General features: G+C 49.3%; 1 protein-coding gene across 1 annotated transcript in view; it reads left to right on the top strand.

Annotated features, from left to right (window-relative positions):
- The window catches only part of IFIH1 (interferon induced with helicase C domain 1), a 152,391-nt gene that overhangs the window by 125,864 nt on the left and 9,715 nt on the right, over nucleotides 1-16,812 (top strand). Inside the window, exons 11-14 of the mRNA XM_075317265.1 lie at nucleotides 4,021-4,280; nucleotides 5,340-5,489; nucleotides 7,781-7,942; nucleotides 13,828-14,018. Coding sequence (XP_075173380.1) covers nucleotides 4,021-4,280; nucleotides 5,340-5,489; nucleotides 7,781-7,942; nucleotides 13,828-14,018 — 763 coding nt within the window. The remainder of the gene's footprint in view (nucleotides 1-4,020; nucleotides 4,281-5,339; nucleotides 5,490-7,780; nucleotides 7,943-13,827; nucleotides 14,019-16,812) is intronic.

The raw sequence follows: 16,812 nt of genomic DNA, 5'->3' as shown, positions 1-16,812 counted from the left end.
TCCAATCTCCAGGCTTGCGGCTAGAGCCATAGTTGCAGTGGAGATGGGACTTCACTTACAGATGCCATTGACAGACAGATGGACTCTGGTTGAAATCTGTCTATGAGGCTATCGGCGTGTCGGTTGCTCCGGCATTCACAGCCGTATGGGCACCCTAAGCTTTTCAGCTGTTCTTGCGCAGCTGGTCTTGAGCACATGTACATCTGTGCCGCAGGGGCGTCCGTAACCTCGCAATGTCTGCATTGCGACTTACCCTATTATTGCTGTCCTGGAAGGACAGTCGAGGTTTCGGTCCTTCCCAGGCTCGGGCAGGTCCCAATTGTCCTCGTCCAAAAGGGCTGAAAGGCCTCAGAGGGGCTCAGCTTCCGGCCGGGCTCAATCACGCCCAAGGAAGGCAGCCGGAGGAACCGCTACCAAAGTGGTCTACTCATGACTCTCAGCTCTCTCATCTCTCCGCATCCGCGGTTGATGGCAGACTCGCTCGCCTTTGGCGACATTTAGCTGCCACAGGTCACAGACCGGTGGGTGAGGGACAGTGTGCCCACGTGCACAGGACAGAGTTCTGTTCTCGTTCTCCGACTCGATTCTTCAGAACGTCCCCACCTCCCCACCGAGCAGATGCTCTTCTGCAGGCAGAAGGAGTGGTAACCCTGGTTCCTCTTCAGGAACAAGACACGGTTTTCCTCCAATCTGGTTGTGGTGCCAAAAAAGGTGGGCTCTTTCCGTTCCGTTCTGGACCTAAAACTGCTCAACAAGCACGTGGAGGCCAGGCGGTTCCGGATGATACCCTCCGCTCCGTCATTGCCTCAATGTCAAGGAAATTTCCTAGCATCAATAGGCATCAAAGAGGCTTATCTCCACGTGCCGATTGCTACAGAGCACCAATGTTTTTCTACGTTTCGTGATAGGAAACGACCATCTTCAGTTCGTAGCTCTGCCATTCGGGCTGGCGACAGCCCCACGGGTGTTCGCCAAGGTCATGACGGCAGTGGTAGCAGTCTTGCACTCACAGGGACTCTCTGTGATCCCTTACTTGGACGATCTACTTGTCAAGGCACCCTCTCAAGAGGCATGCCAACTCAGCCTGAATGTTGCCCTGGAGACTCTCCAGACGTTCGGGTGGATCATCAACTTCTCAAAGTCAAACCTGTCACGACCCAATCACTAACGTATCTTGGCATGGAGTTTCATACCCTCTCAGCGGTAGTGAAGCTTCCGCTGGACAAGCAGCGGTCACTACAGACTGGGGTGCAGACTCTCCTTCAAGGTCAGTCGCACTCCTTAAGACGCCTCATGCACTTCCTCAAGAAGATGGTGGCGGCAATGGAGGCGGTTCCGTTTGCGCAGTTTCATCTGCGTCCACTTCAATGGGACATTCTCCGCCAAAGGGACGGGAAGTCAACATCCCTGAACAGGAAAGTATCCCTTTCATAGACGGCAAGGACTCTCTGCAATGGTGGCTTCTTCCCACCTCATTATCACAGGGAAGATCCTTCCTACCACCGTCTTGGGCGGTGGTCACGACAGACGCGAGTCTGTCAGGGTGGGGAGCGGTTTTTCTCCACCACAGGGCTCAGGGTACGTGGACTCAGCAGGAGTCCACCCTTCAGATCAATGTTCTGGTAATCAGAGCAATGTATCTTGCCCTACTAGCCTTCCAGCAGTGGCTGGAAAGAAAGCAGATCCGAATTCAGTCGGATAACTCCACAGCGGTGGCATACATCAATCACCAAGGAGGGACACGCAGTCGGCAAGCCTTCCAGGAAGTCCGGCGGATTCTGATGTGGGTGGAAGCCACGGCCTCCACCATATCCGCAGTTCACATCCCCGGCGTAGAAAACTGGGAGGCAGACTTCCTCAGTCGCCAGGGCATGGATGCAGGGGAATGGTCCCTTCACCCGGACGTGTTTCAGGAAATCTGTCGCCGCTGGGGAAGGCCGGACGTCGACCTAATGGCGTCCCGGCACAACAACAAGGTCCCAACCTTCATGGCACGGTCTCGCGATCAAAGAGCGCTGGCGGCAGACGCCCTAGTGCAAGATTGGTCGCAGTTCCGGCTCCCTTATGTGTTTCCACCTCTGGCACTCTTGCCCAGAGTGCTACGCAAGATCAGATCCGATTGCAGCCGCGTCATACTCGTCGCCCCAGACTGGCCGAGCAGGGCGTGGTATCCGGATCTGTGGCAGCTCACGGTCGGCCAACCGTGGGCACTACCAGACCGACTAGACTCACTGTCCCAAGGGCCGTTTTTCCATCGGAATTCTGCGGCCCTGAACCTGACTGTGGGCCTTTGAGTCCTGAATCCTGGCGTCTTCAGGATTATTCCACGGGGTCGTTGCCACCATGAGACAGGCTAGGAAGCCCACGTCCGCTAAGAACCACAGAACGTGGAGGATATTCTTATCCTGGTGCTCTGCTCAGGGAGTGTCTCCCTGGCCATTTGCATTGCCTACCTTTCTTTCTTCCTGCAATCTGGGTTAGAAAAAGGTTTGTCGCTCGGCTCCCTTAAAGGACAGGTCTCGGCGCTATCCGTCTTTTTTCAGAAGCGTCTGGCACAACTTACTAAAGTGCGTACGTTCCTACAGGGGGTTTGCCATATCGTACCCCCGTACAAGCGGCCGTTAGATCCATGGGATCTGAACAGGGTACTAGTTGCACTCCAGAAGCCGCCCTTCGAGCCTCTGAGGGAGGTTTCACTTTCTAGACTATCCCAGAAAGTGGCTTTTCTGGTAGCGATCACATCTCTTCGGAGAGTGTCTGAGCTGGCAGCGCTGTCATCCAAGACTCCCTTCCTGGTCTTCCACCAGGACAAGGTAGTGCTGCGCCCCATTCAGGAGTTTCTCCCGAAGGTGGTATCCTCTTTTCATCTTAATCAGGATATCTCCTTGCCTTCGTTTTGTCCTCATGCAGTTCATCGGTATGAGAACGATTTACATTTGTTAGATCTGGTGAGAGCACTCAGAATCTACATTTCCCGCACGGCGCCCTTGCGCCGTTCGGATGCACTCTTTGTCCTTGTCGCTGGTCAGCGCAAAGGGTCGCAGGCTTCTAAGGCCGCCCTGGCTCGATGGATCAAAGAACCAATTCTTGAAGCCTACCGTTCTGCTGGGCTTCCGGTTCCATCAGGGCTGAAGGCCCATTCAACCAGAGCCGTGGGTGCGTCCTGGGCATTACGACACCAGGCTACGGCTCAACAGGTGTGCCAGGCAGCTACCTGGTCGAGTCTGCACACTTTCACCAAACATTATCAGGTGCATACCTATGCTTCGGCGGACGCCAGCCTAGGTAGAAGAGTCCTGCAGGCGGCAGTTGCCTCCCCGTAGGGGAGGGCTGTCTTCGCAGCTCTAACATGAGGTATTTCTTTACCCACCCAGGGACAGCTTTTGGACGTCCCAATCGTCTGGGTCTCCCAATGGAGCGACGAAGAAGAAGGGAATTTTGTTACTTACCGTAAATTCCTTTTCTTCTAGCTCCTATTGGGAGACCCAGCACCCGCCCTGTTGTCCTTCGGGATTTTTGGGTTGTTTCGGGTACACATGTTGTTCATGTTGAACGGTTTTTTCAGTTCTCCGATATTACTCGGAGTGAATTTGTTTAAACCAGTTCTTGGCTTTCCTCCTTCTTGCTTTTGCACTAAAACTGGTGAGCCAGTGATCCCACTGGGGGTGTATAGCCAGAAGGGGAGGGGCCTTACACTTTTTAGTGTAATGCTTTGTGTGGCCTCCGGAGGCAGTAGCTATACACCCAATCGTCTGGGTCTCCCAATCGTCTGGGTCTCCCAATAGGAGCTAGAAGAAAAGGAATTTACGGTAAGTAACAAAATTCCCTTCTTCTTTTATTTAACCACTTCTCAGCAAATTCAATTTGCACCAAATTTGTTTGATTTATATATTTATTTATTTATAAATCTCCCCCCCCGAATTTGACAGATTTCCCAAATTTGAGATTTGGTCATCTATACTTTGTGATTGCATCTAGCAATTAATAGTAATACTGTATATTTACTGAATATTTCCTCAGCACATAAAACAAAACTTGAGCAACTGGCTGAAATAAAAGAGTATGAAAATGAGAAACTTACCAGACTAAGAAGATCCATAATGGAAGAGTTCACCAGAAATAGCAAAGCCAGAGGAATTATATTTACCAAGACTCGGCAAAGCGCTGTCGCTTTATGTCAGTGGATTGATGACAATGAAAAGTTCAAAGAAGTTGGCATCCAGGCAAATTACATTATTGGAGCAGGGAGCAACAGTGAATTTGTAAAATCCATGACTCAGGTACTGGTCCAATAAGATGTCCGTTTTCAGTATTGTAACGCGGTTACCTTTAATGAGAGGGGCTTAACTAAGCGCCCACCGTGAGATGGATGCCAAGTATCACTCCCACGGCAGGTGACTGACTCAGGAATAGGTGGGTACAGGCAGGGTGACTGAGGCAGGCTGGACAGGAATAATGGTGGGCAGGACAAACAACTATAGAAAGGCAGGTACAAAAGACGGACACAAGGGTAACGGGACCTGACAACTAGCTAGCGGACTGGAATACAAACTAACTAGAAGCGTTTCGCAGGCACCTTCCCTAATGGGAGGGTGCCTTAAATACACAGTGCCTCTCAGCCATAGATGCGCGAATCTTAGTTGCGCTCCCGGGAATCCTGTGCGGCATGCAAAGCATCCAGGAGGGGAGGAAGGAGGTAACAGCACATGTGGATGGCCGGGGTGTTGCGGGGTAGGACGTGACCAGGCCAGGGTGGTGAGTAAGTCACTGTCTCTGCAGAGACTCCGGCGCTACAAGAATTATGTAAAAGAATGGATGTTCCATCAATTTTTATGACAGTCACCGACCAGAACTAGGGTAGTACTTTAAAAAAGACCAATATTTTAATTTAGTGGTCATGAATCTCGAAAAGCTGATCCTCCACTCCAAGCCGTAATGGCCACCATATTGGTTCTCGTTTAACTTTTCTAGAAATTATGACATATAAGAAAAGACTGTTCTTGGCCCCTGTCACCTGTCTGAACTTGACTGAAAATATTTAAATTTCCCATAAAATAGTACTTAGTTTTCAGTTGTGCCATACCTCTTAATCCACCTAGAAATGTATGGCTAATTGACAATTGGACCATATGTGTTACCAGTTGAGGGGCAGCAGCTCTAGACATCCTGACATTATCCAATCATAGCTGACTTTTTAGAGAAACTATATTTTGATAAGAAGAATAATAACACCCAGAGATACAGATGCAAGACTCTAAATGTATAAGAATAGTCTTACAGTTTTGGACTTTCCCTTGATATTATATATATGCGAGATCATCTCATTGTTTTACTTTCAGAATGAACAAAAGAAAGTTATTCACAAATTTAGTAGTGGAGAAATTAACCTACTGATTGCAACAAGTGTCGCTGAGGAGGGTTTGGATATCAAGGAGTGCAACATAGTTATCGTATATGGTTTAATCCACAATGAAATAGCAATGGTGCAGGTAATTGTTTGTATATGCATATATATATATATATATATACATACAGTGCCTACAAGTAGTATTCAACCCCTTGCAGATTTAGCAGGTTTGATAAGATGCAAATAAGTTAGAGCCTGCAAACTTCAAACAAGAGCAGGATTTATGAACAGATGCATAAATCTTACAAACCAACAAGTTATGTTGCTCAGTTAAATTTTAATAAATTTTCAACATAAAAGTGTGGGTCAATTATTATTCAACCCCTAGGTTTAATATTTTGTGGAATAACCCTTGTTTCCAATTACAGCTAATAATCGTCTTTTATAAGACCTGATCAGGCCGGCACAGGTCTCTGGAGTTATCTTGGCCCACTCCTCCATGCAGATCTTCTCCAAGTTATCTAGGTTCTTTGGGTGTCTCATGTGGACTTTAATCTTGAGCTCCTTCCACAAGTTTTCAATTGGGTTAAGGTCTGGAGACTGACTAGGCCACTGCAACACCTTGATTTTTTCCCTCTTGAACCAGGCCTTGGTTTTCTTGGCTGTGTGCTTTGAGTCGTTGTCTTGTTAGAAGATGAAATGACGACCCATCTTAAGATCCTTGATGGAGGAGCGGAGGTTCTTGGCCAAAATCTCCAGGTAGGCCGTGCTATCCATCTTCCCATGGATGCGGACCAGATGGCCAGTCCCCTTGGCTGAGAAACAGCCCCACAGCATGATGCTGCCACCACCATGCTTGACTGTAGGGATGGTATTCTTGGGGTCGTATGCAGTGCCATCCAGTCTCCGAACGTCACGTGTGTGGTTGGCACCAAAGATCTCGATCTTGGTCTCATCAGACCAGAGAACCTTGAACCAGTCCGTCTCAGAGTCCTCCAAGTGATCATGAGCAAACTGTAGACGAGCCTTGACATGACGCTTTGAAAGTAAAGGTACCTTACGGGCTCGTCTGGAACGGAGACCATTGCGGTGGAGTACGTTACTTATGGTATTGACTGAAACCAATTTCCCCACTGCCATGAGATCTTCCCGGAGCTCCTTCCTTGTTGTCCTTGGGTTAGCCTTGACTCTTCGGACAAGCCTGGCCTCGGCACGGGTGGAAACTTTCAAAGGCTGTCCAGGCCGTGGAAGGCTAACAGTAGTTCCATAAGCCTTCCACTTCCGGATGATGCTCCCAACAGTGGAGACAGGTAGGCCCAACTCCTTGGAAAGGGTTTTGTACCCCTTGCCAGCCTTGTGACCCCCCACGATCTTGTCTCTAATGTCCTTGGAATGCTCCTTTGTCTTTCCCATGTTGACCAAGTATGAGTGCTGTTCACAAGTTTGGGGAGGGTCTTAATTAGTCAGAAAAGGCTAGAAAAAGAGATAATTAATCCAAACATGTGAAGCTCATTGTTCTTTGTGCCTGAAATACTTCTTAATACTTTAGGGGATCCAAACAGAATTCTTGTGGTTTGAGGGGTTGAATAATAAATGACCCTCTGAATAAACTTTTCACAATTTAAAAAAAAAGAAATAACATTCTTTTTTGCTGCAGTGCATTTCACACTTCCAGGCTGATCTACAGTCCAAATGTCACAATGCCAAGTTAATTCCGAATGTGTAAACCTGCTAAATCTGCAGGGGGTTGAATACTACTTGTAGGCACTGTATATACACTGACAAGCAAAAGGGTAACAATGCTGTCCTCAGCTTACATAGGAAAAACCAAATAAGAAAGCCGCGGAGACACCATCACATGTTTCTCAACGCTGGCAGGAAACTAGCCAGGTCTTTCACCGGGAAGGAACAACCACGGGAAGGGCAGTCTCCAGTCAAGGAGACCACCTATACCAAACATGGTATCCATCCACAGACAGCCGTTTCGGGGTATTTGCCCCTCATCAGTGTGGAGTAGGAATCTGGCTAGTGGGGGCAATGCCTAGTAAAAGACTACTTAAGCAAGCATTGCTGACCTTAGGGAGATCAACATATCCACTGCGGAGACACCATCACGTGTTTCTCAACGCGGTGATTCTAGAGCAACGCCCCCTGGGAAGTATGCAAATAAGAAAGCCGCGGAGACACCATCACGTGTTTCTCAACGCTGCCAAGAAACTAGCCAGGGCTTTCACCCGGTGAAAGGTGCATACTTCCCAGGGGGCGTTGCTCTAGAATCACCGCGAGAATCGTGATGGTGTCTCCGCAGTGGATATGTTGATCTCCCTAAGGTCAACAATGCTTGCTTACATAGGAAAAACCTGCTGACAGATTCCCTTTTCATACATTCTGCCATTGAATAACATAAGGTTTTCTTTTCCCTGTGACCACTAGACGCGTGGCCGAGCCAGAGCTGAAGAAAGCGCTGTTGTATTGGTGGCTTCTAGGTCATCCGGGGCTATTGATCATGACAGCGTTAATGAATACCGAGAAGGCTTAATGCATAAAGCTATCCAAAAGGTGCAGAAGATGGACCCTGCAATTTTTGCCGACAAGGTAACTTTGTTATTTCTTTGTCGCTCCATTGGGAGACCCAGACAATTGGGGTGTATAGCTTCTGCCTCCGGAGGCCACACAAAGTATTACACTTTAAAAAGTGTAACCCCTCCCCTCTGCCTATACACCCTCCCGTGCATCACGGGCCCATCAGTTTTATGCTTTGTGTTGAAGGAGGCACACATTCACGCAAGCTCCACATTTTAGTCAGCAGCAGCTGCTGATTTTATCGGATGGAAGAAAAGAGGGCCCCCTACAGGGCCCCCGGCATGCTCCCTTCTCACCCCACTAATGTCGGCGGTGCTGTTAAGGTTGAGGTACCCATTGCGGGTACAAAGGCTGGAGCCACATGCCGTTTTCCTTCCCCATCCCTTAGAGGCTCTGGGAGAAGTGGGATCCTAACCGGTCACCAGGCACTGGGACCGGGCTCCCTCCGCAGCCCCTGGGGGAATCTGACGGACAGGAGACTGGGTATCGTCAGGGACAGGCCCTGCTTCTAAGAGGTACTCTGTGTCCCCTTGGGGACGGCGCATGGAGCGCCTGTGTAACAGACGCTGCAGTGGCTGCTTGTGTTTTTTGTCACGCCGGGACTACCGCGCCGACTGCGCCTGTTTGCCGGCCGGCGTTATTAAATTTAGTCCCCGGCTTCTGCGGCCTAGTACAATAACTCCCGCCCCCGGGCCTGCCAGTCAGGGGTAAGGGCGGGACGCTCGGCTGGACGTCGGCAGTGAGGGCTGGAGCATACTTAGCTATCCTCCTCCCCCCTCACTGAGCACTGCGGGGCACCAGATTCCCGCACTTTATTAGTTACGCCCACGGCTCCCTCCTCCTCTGAGAACGCTGGCAGCCATTGTTATAATCACTGCTGCCGGTGGAGGAATACAGAACGAGCTCTGTAACGCTGGGAGGCCCAGGCAGGGAATCTGGTGGACACACAACCGCTTTGGGCGGTCGGTAAGCCGCACCGGTTACCAGGTGCTGGCCCCCTTGGGTGCCGAAGTGTATATATATATATATATATATATTGTATACATTTTCTCTGTTCGGCCGCATTATTTGCCCTTGGCTATATACCCTCACTGATTACTCTAAGAGGAGACAACAGCATGTCGTCCGCAAAGAGCAAGGGTGCCAAGGCACAGGCTTATTTTGCTACCTGTACCTCTTGTGCGGCTATGTTACCTGCAGGTTCCACCTACCCTCATTGTGTGCAATGCTTGGCCCCTGTGGCACTCACTCAGCCGGAGCCTCAGGCACTGGTGGGACCCTCGGCTCAGGTAGAACCACCGGCTTCCACTGTCCAGGTGGCAGGGACAGAGTTTGCAGTTTTGGCTGAGAAACTCTCTGAGTCGCTTTCACAATCCATGGCTCAGTCTATGGATAGATGGTCTGCTAAGATACTAGAAGCCTTGCAGTCCAGACCGGTAACACAGGCCCAGGGCACTGTGCGTTCATCGCCCCCAGGTCCCCCTTGGTCGGCGCAGCAAAGTGCTCCTGAGGTGACACCTAGGTCCCACGGTGAGGACTCCGACTCGGACCGCAGTCCCAGACCGGCTAAGAGGGCTCGCTGGGGACCTTCCTCGACTTCATCACGCTGCTCAGGGTCTCAGCATGAGGACTCTCTGGAGGATGAAGCGGAGGTCGCAGCTCAGGGCTCTGACCCTGACGTTGCTCTCAATCTTGATACACCTGAAGGGGACGCCATAGTAAATGACCTTATAGCGTCCATCAACCAGGTGCTAGAACTTTCTCCTCCAACTCCAACTATAGAGGAGTCGGCTTCACAGCAGGAGAAACACCAGTTTAGATTTCCCAAACGTACACGGAGTGCGTTTTTCGATCACTCTAACTTCAGAGATGCTGTCCAGAAGCACCGAGCATTTCCGGACAAGCGCTTTACTAAGCGCCTTAATGACACACGTTACCCTTTCCCCCCTGACGTTGTTAAGGGTTGGGCTCAGTGTCCCAAAGTGGATCCTCCAGTCTCTAGACTGGCGGCTAGATCCGTAGTATCAGTGGCAGATGGCTCATCGCTCAAGGATGCCACTGACAGGCAAATAGAGCTCCTGATGAAATCCATCTATGAAGCCATAGGTGCGTCTTTTGCACCGGCCTTTGCAGCCGTGTGGGCACTCCAAGCTATCTCAGCTTGTCTGTCTGAGATTAATGCGGTCACACGTACCTCTACTCCGCAGGTTGTGTCTTTGACTTCTCAGGCGTCGGCTTTTTCGTCCTACGCCATGAACGCCATCCTGGACTCTGCGAGCCGTACAGCGGTAGCATCCGCCAATTCCGTGGCAGTCCGCAGGGCCATGTGGCTACGCGAATGGAAGGCACACTCTGCTTCCAAGAAGTTCTTAACCGGTTTGCCATTTTCTGGCGACCGTTTGTTTGGCGAGCAATTGGACGAAATTATTAAACAATCCAAGGGAAAGGACTCGTCCTTACCCCAGTCCAAACCAAACAGACCTCAGCAGCGAAAGATTCAACCGAGGTTTCGGTCCTTTCGGCCCTCAGCCAGGTCCCAATCCTCCACGTCCAACAGGTCACAGAAGGGCCAGAGGAACTCTTCTGCATGGCGGTCTAAGTCACGTCCTAAAAAGACCGCCGGAGGAACCGCCCCCAAGGCGGCCTCCTCATGACTTTCGGCCTCCCCAAACCGCATCCTCGGTCGGTGGCAGGCTCTCCCGCTTTTGCGACGCCTGGTGGCCACATGTCCAAGACCGATGGGTGAGAGACATTCTGTCTCATGGTTACAGGATAGAGCTCAGTTCTCGTCCTCCGACTCGTTTCTTCAGAACATCTCCGCCCCCCGAGCGAGCCGATGCACTTTTTCAGGCGGTGAACACTCTGAAGGCAGAAGGAGTGGTGATTCCCGTTCCCCCTCAGGAACATGGTCACGGCTTCTACTCCAACTTGTTCGTGGTGCCAAAAAAGGACGGATCATTCCGTCCCGTTCTGGACCTCAAACTGCTCAACAGACACGTGAGAACCAGACGGTTCCGGATGGAATCTCTCCGCTCTGTCATCGCCTCGATGTCCCAAGGAGACTTCCTAGCTTCAATCGACATCAGGGATGCTTATCTCCATGTGCCGATTGCACCAGAGCATCAACTCTTCCTGCGTTTCGCCATCAAAGACGAACACCTTCAGTTCGTAGCACTGCCTTTCGGCCTGGCGACAGCCCCACGGGTCTTCACCAAGGTCATGGCAGCAGTAGTGGCGGTCCTACACTCTCAGGGCCACTCGGTGATCCCTTACTTAGACGATCTTCTAGTCAAGGCACCCTCCCGGGTGGCATGCCAACACAGCCTGACCATTGCTAAGGAGACTCTCCAGGGGTTCGGGTGGATCATCAATTTCCCAAAGTCAAAATTGACACCGACCCAATCGCTGACTTACCTCGGGATGGAGTTTCATACTCTCTCAGCGATAGTGAAGCTACCGCTGGACAAACAGCGTTCACTACAGACAGGGGTGCACTCTCTTCAAGTCCAGTCACACCCCTTGAGGCGCCTCATGCACTTCCTAGGGAAGATGGTGGCAGCAATGGAGGCAGTTCCCTTTGCGCAGTTTCATCTGCGTCCACTTCAATGGGACATCCTCCGCAAATGGGACAGGAGGTCGACGTCCCTAGACAGGAACGTCTCCCTTTCACGGGCAGCCAAAACCTCTCTTCAGTGGTGGCTTCTTCCCACTTCTTTGTCGAAAGGAAAATCCTTCCTGCCCCCATCCTGGGCTGTGGTCACGACGGACGCGAGTCTGTCAGGGTGGGGAGCGGTCTTCCTCCACCACAGGGCTCAGGGAACCTGGACTCCGACAGAGTCCTCCCTTCAGATCAATGTTCTGGAGATAAGGGCAGTGTATCTAGCCCTAAAGGCGTTCCAGCGGTGGCTGGAGGGCAGGCAGATCCGAATACAGTCGGACAACGCCACGGCGGTTGCGTACATCAACCACCAGGGCGGCACACGCAGTCGTCAAGCCTTCCAAGAAGTTCGGCGGATTCTGCTGTGGGCGGAAGCCACAGCCTCCACCATCTCCGCAGTTCACATCCCGGGCGTAGAAAACTGGGAAACAGACTTTCTCAGTCGCCAGGGCATGGACGCAGGGGAATGGTCTCTTCACCCGGACGTGTTTCAAGAGATCTGTTGCCGCTGGGGAACGCCGGACGTCGACCTAATGGCGTCTCGGCACAACAACAAAGTCCCGGCATTCATGGCACGGTCTCAAGATCACAGAGCTCTGGCGGCAGACGCATTAGTTCAGGATTGGTCGCAGTTTCGACTGCCTTATGTATTTCCCCCTCTGGCACTGCTGCCCAGAGTGTTACGCAAGATCAGGTCCGACTGCCGCCGCGCCATCCTCATCGCTCCAGACTGGCCGAGGAGGTCGTGGTACCCGGATCTGTGGCACCTCACGGTGGGTCAACCGTGGGCACTCCCAGACAGACCAGACTTGCTGTCTCAAGGGCCATGTTTCCATCTGAATTCTGCGGCCCTCAACCTGACTGTGTGGCCATTGAGTCCTGGCTCCTAGCGTCCTCAGGGTTATCTCAAGATGTCATTGCCACTATGAGACAGGCCAGGAAACCAACGTCCGCCAATATCTACCACAGAACTTGGAGGATCTTCTTATCCTGGTGCTCTGATCAGGGTTTTATTCCCTGGCCGTTTGCCTTGCCCACTTTTCTTTCTTTCCTTCAATCCGGAATGGACAAGGGTTTGTCTCTCGGCTCTCTCAAGGGACAAGTATCGGCGCTTTCCGTGTTTTTTCAAAAGCGTCTAGCCAGGCTTCCGCAGGTCCGCACGTTCCTGCAGGGGGTTTGCCACATAGTCCCACCTTACAAGCGTCCGCTGGAACCCTGGGATCTTAACAGGGTGCTGACGGCTCTCCAGAAGCCACCTTTCGAGCCGATGCGGGATGTCTCTCTATCACGCCTTTCGCAGAAGGTGGCCCTCCTAGTGGCAGTCACATCACTTAGGAGAGTGTCTGAGCTAGCAGCGCTGTCATGCAAAGCCCCCTTCCTGGTGTTTCACCAGGATAAGGTGGTTCTGCGTCCGGTCCCGGAATTTCTCCCTAAGGTGGTATCCCCTTTTCATCTCAATCAGGATATCTCCTTACCTTCTTTTTGCCCTCATCCAGTTCACCAATGTGAAAAGGATTTGCACTTGTTAGATCTCGTGAGAGCACTCAGGCTCTACATTTCTCGCATGGCGCCCCTGCGCCGTTCTGATGCGCTCTTTGTCCTTGTCGCTGGCCAGCGTAAGGGGTCGCAGGCTTCCAAGTCGACCTTGGCTCGGTGGATCAAGGAACCGATTCTTGAAGCCTACCATTCGTCTGGGCTTCCGATTCCTTCAGGGCTGAAAGCCCATTCTACCAGAGCCGTAGGTGCGTCCTGGGCATTGCGGCACCAGGCTACGGCTCAGCAGGTGTGTCAGGCGGCTGCCTGGTCGAGTCTGCACACTTTCACAAAACACTATCAGGTGCATGCCTATGCTTCGGCAGATGCCAGCCTAGGTAGGCGAGTCCTTCAGGCGGCTGTTGCCCACCTGTAAGAAGGGGCCGTTTTTCGGCTCTTTTTATCGAGGTATTCTTTTACCCACCCAGGGACTGCTTTTGGACATCCCAATAGACTGATGGGCCCGTGATGCACGGGAGGGTGTATAGGCAGAGGGGAGGGGTTACACTTTTTAAAGTGTAATACTTTGTGTGGCCTCCGGAGGCAGAAGCTATACACCCCAATTGTCTGGGTCTCCCAATAGGAGCTAGAAGAAAAGGAATTTACGGTAAGTAAACAAAATTCCCTTCTTTTAAAAGCATTTCAGTTGCACATAGTAATTTCTACATAACCAGAATTGTTTTTTGGTTGTTTTTTTTTTCTGAAGATCCAAGAATTTCAGGCACAAAGTATTGTTGAAAGCAAAGTTAAAAAGAGTAAAGACTTGCAGAAAGTTTACCAGAAAGACCCTTCTAAAATCACCTTCCTGTGTAAAAAGTGTCAGAAACGCGTCTGTTCTGGACTCGACATTCGTGTGATAGAAAACATGCATCACGTTGTTACCGACCCAAAGTTCAAGTATGTATTTTATGTTCTGTTTAGCTGATTGGTAATGCTGATAACCGGCTATGTACAATTGCATGTTCTTTTATATCTACTTACATCGTGAATTATTCCTTGTACAATTACTGAGCCCAGCAACCATTTTAATTTTACATTAGTTGACAAATCAGAAAGCCTAGTTCCATATCTGCATCATTAGTGGCGAGAGACCGGGAAACAGTACTATATGTGCACAGAAAAAAAAAAAAAAAGAAAAACAGTGACGTAGTACTTTCTGAGCCTATGTCATTTTCAAGGAGCAACATTAACATCACAGAAGTACCAACATGGCAGCGACAAAGGCCTTTAGCAGGTCTGCCATGGCACACCATCATCACATTGCATTGGAGCTCATGGGTGCCTTGATCAGATGCCCGGGCAGGTTTTCACTATTTAACCCCTTCACGACCGGCCGATTTTTCGCTTTCCGTTTTTTTTTTCGCCATTCTTTTTCTGAGAGACGTAACTTTTTTATTTTTCAGTCAATATGGTCATGTGAGGGCTCATTTTTTGCGGAACGAGCTGTACTTTTAAATGAAACCATCAGTTTTACCATATAGTGTACTGGAAAACGGCAAAAAAATTCCAAATGCAGAAAAATTGCAAAAAAAGTGCGATAGCACTATGGTTTTTGAGATATTTTATTCACGGTGTTCACTATATGGTAAAACTGATGTGTGGGTGTGATGCCTCAGGTCAGTGCGAGTTCGTAGACACCAAACATGTATAGGTTTACTTTTATATAAGGGGTTAAAAAAAAATTGAAAGTTTGTCCAAAAAAAGTGGCGCACGTTTTACGCCATATTCCGTGACCCATAGCGTTCTCATTTTTCGGGATCTATGGCTCAGTGACGGCTTATTTTTTGCGTCTCGAGCTGACGTTTTTAACGGTACCATTTTTGCGCAGATGCTATGTTTTGATCGCCTCTTATTGCATTTTGCGCAAAAGTTGTGGCGACAAAAAAACGTCGTTTTGGCGCTTGGAATTTTTTTGCCGCTACGCCGTATACTGACCAGATTAATTGATTTTATATTTTGATAGATCAGGCGTTTCTGAACGCGGCGATACCAAATGTGTGTATATTTTTTATTTTTTTAACCCTTTAATTTTCAATACGGCAAATGGGGGGTGATTTGAACTTTTAGTTTTTTTTTTTTTTCTTTTTTAAAACTTTTTTTTAACATTTTTTTTTATTTTACTAGTCCCCTCTAGGGGGCTATTGCGATCAGCAATCCGATCGCTCTGCAGTATCTGCTGATCACAGCTACAAGACTGTAAACAGCAGATACGCTCTCTTTCTCTTTAGCTGTGCCGCTGGCACAGCGAAAGTGAAACCAAGTCAGGTGTAGTACAGGAGTCATCACATGACTCTGTGCTACCATGACAACTATCGGAAGTCACGTGATCGCGTCACGTGACTTCCGGTATCGGGCGGTAAGTAAAACTTTACCGCGATCGCGCTTATAATGGCGCTGTCACGTATTGACAGCGCCATTTAAGGGGTTAATCGGCACGAGCAGATAACGATTCTGCTCGTGCATAGCAGGCACACATCTCAGCTGTGAAAATCAGCTGAGATGTGCGGCGATCGCGGCATGCTGCCGCCGGCAGACCGCGGGCAGTAACATTATGTCATTTAGGACGTAATTTTACTGCCCGCGGTCGTTAAGGGGTTAAAGAGGACCAACCACCAGATTTTCATATATAAACTAACGTCAGTGCTATATTGGTGCTATCATGTTGATTCTAAACATATCTTTAGTTGTGAGATCAGATGTATAGTTTCTGAAATACAGGCAATTAAAGTTTGTAAAATGCACTGTTATTTGCTGATAGGTGCAATGGAATATTGAATAGGTGCGTTGGGTTTTGTTAGTTATTCCCGCCCCTGTCTCCCTGCCTGTGCCTCCTCACCCCGTCCTTCCTACCTCCTTCTCCGCCTGTAATAACAGAGAGAATAGGAGGAAAGGCAGGCAGATAGGGGTGGGAATCACTAGCAAAACCCGACCCACCTATTAGATATTCCGTTGCTCCTATCATCAAATATCAGTACATTTCACAAACTTTACCTGCCTATATTTCAGAAAGTATACATCCGATCTCACAACTAAAGGTATGTATAGAATCAGTATGATAGCGCCAGTATAGCACTGGCTTTAGTTTATATATGAAAATTCTGGTGGTTTGTCCTCTTTAAATGCTGCTGTCGGTAATTGTCAACCACATTTAATGGCTCAAAAGCAATTAGAGCTCACTCAGGTAAAGGCTGAAACTGCTGGTATCTGCTGTGTGCAAAATGGGCTCCGCTCCTGAGCTAGGTCCATGCTCCTGCAAATGCTCTATTATGTAATGGTACAACATGGGGTGGAAAGGGGTTAAAAATCAGTATTCAGGTATTCACTTTTTTTTTTTTTAATCAAACATATTTAGAACATAAGTTCATTGGTTATTAAAGAGTATCTGTTGGTTTAATTTTAATTGCATAAATCAATAATTCACGTGAATATAAGCAACTTTGTAATATATTTTATCAGCGATGTTTGCTTTCTTCTTTTGGACTGATCTTCTACTCTCAATTCATGGGTAAAATCTATAATCAGTGAAGACAACTATTCCTATTACTGAGATAGGACATGACAGTTGGTGCTTATAAGATTCTATGGAGAAGGGTGGAGAAAGGAGGGAGGAGCTAGAGGCAGACACAGACATTCTGCTGCAAGTTCTCATGAAACGGCAGTTATACTTCTCTATAGAACTTTATTAGCACCA

Source organism: Anomaloglossus baeobatrachus, chromosome 7 (assembly GCF_048569485.1).
Source record: "Anomaloglossus baeobatrachus isolate aAnoBae1 chromosome 7, aAnoBae1.hap1, whole genome shotgun sequence".
Lineage (NCBI taxonomy): Eukaryota > Metazoa > Chordata > Amphibia > Anura > Aromobatidae > Anomaloglossus > Anomaloglossus baeobatrachus.
The sequence above is the reverse complement of the archived record's forward strand: the minus strand, read 5'-3'. Positions and strand labels throughout refer to the sequence as shown.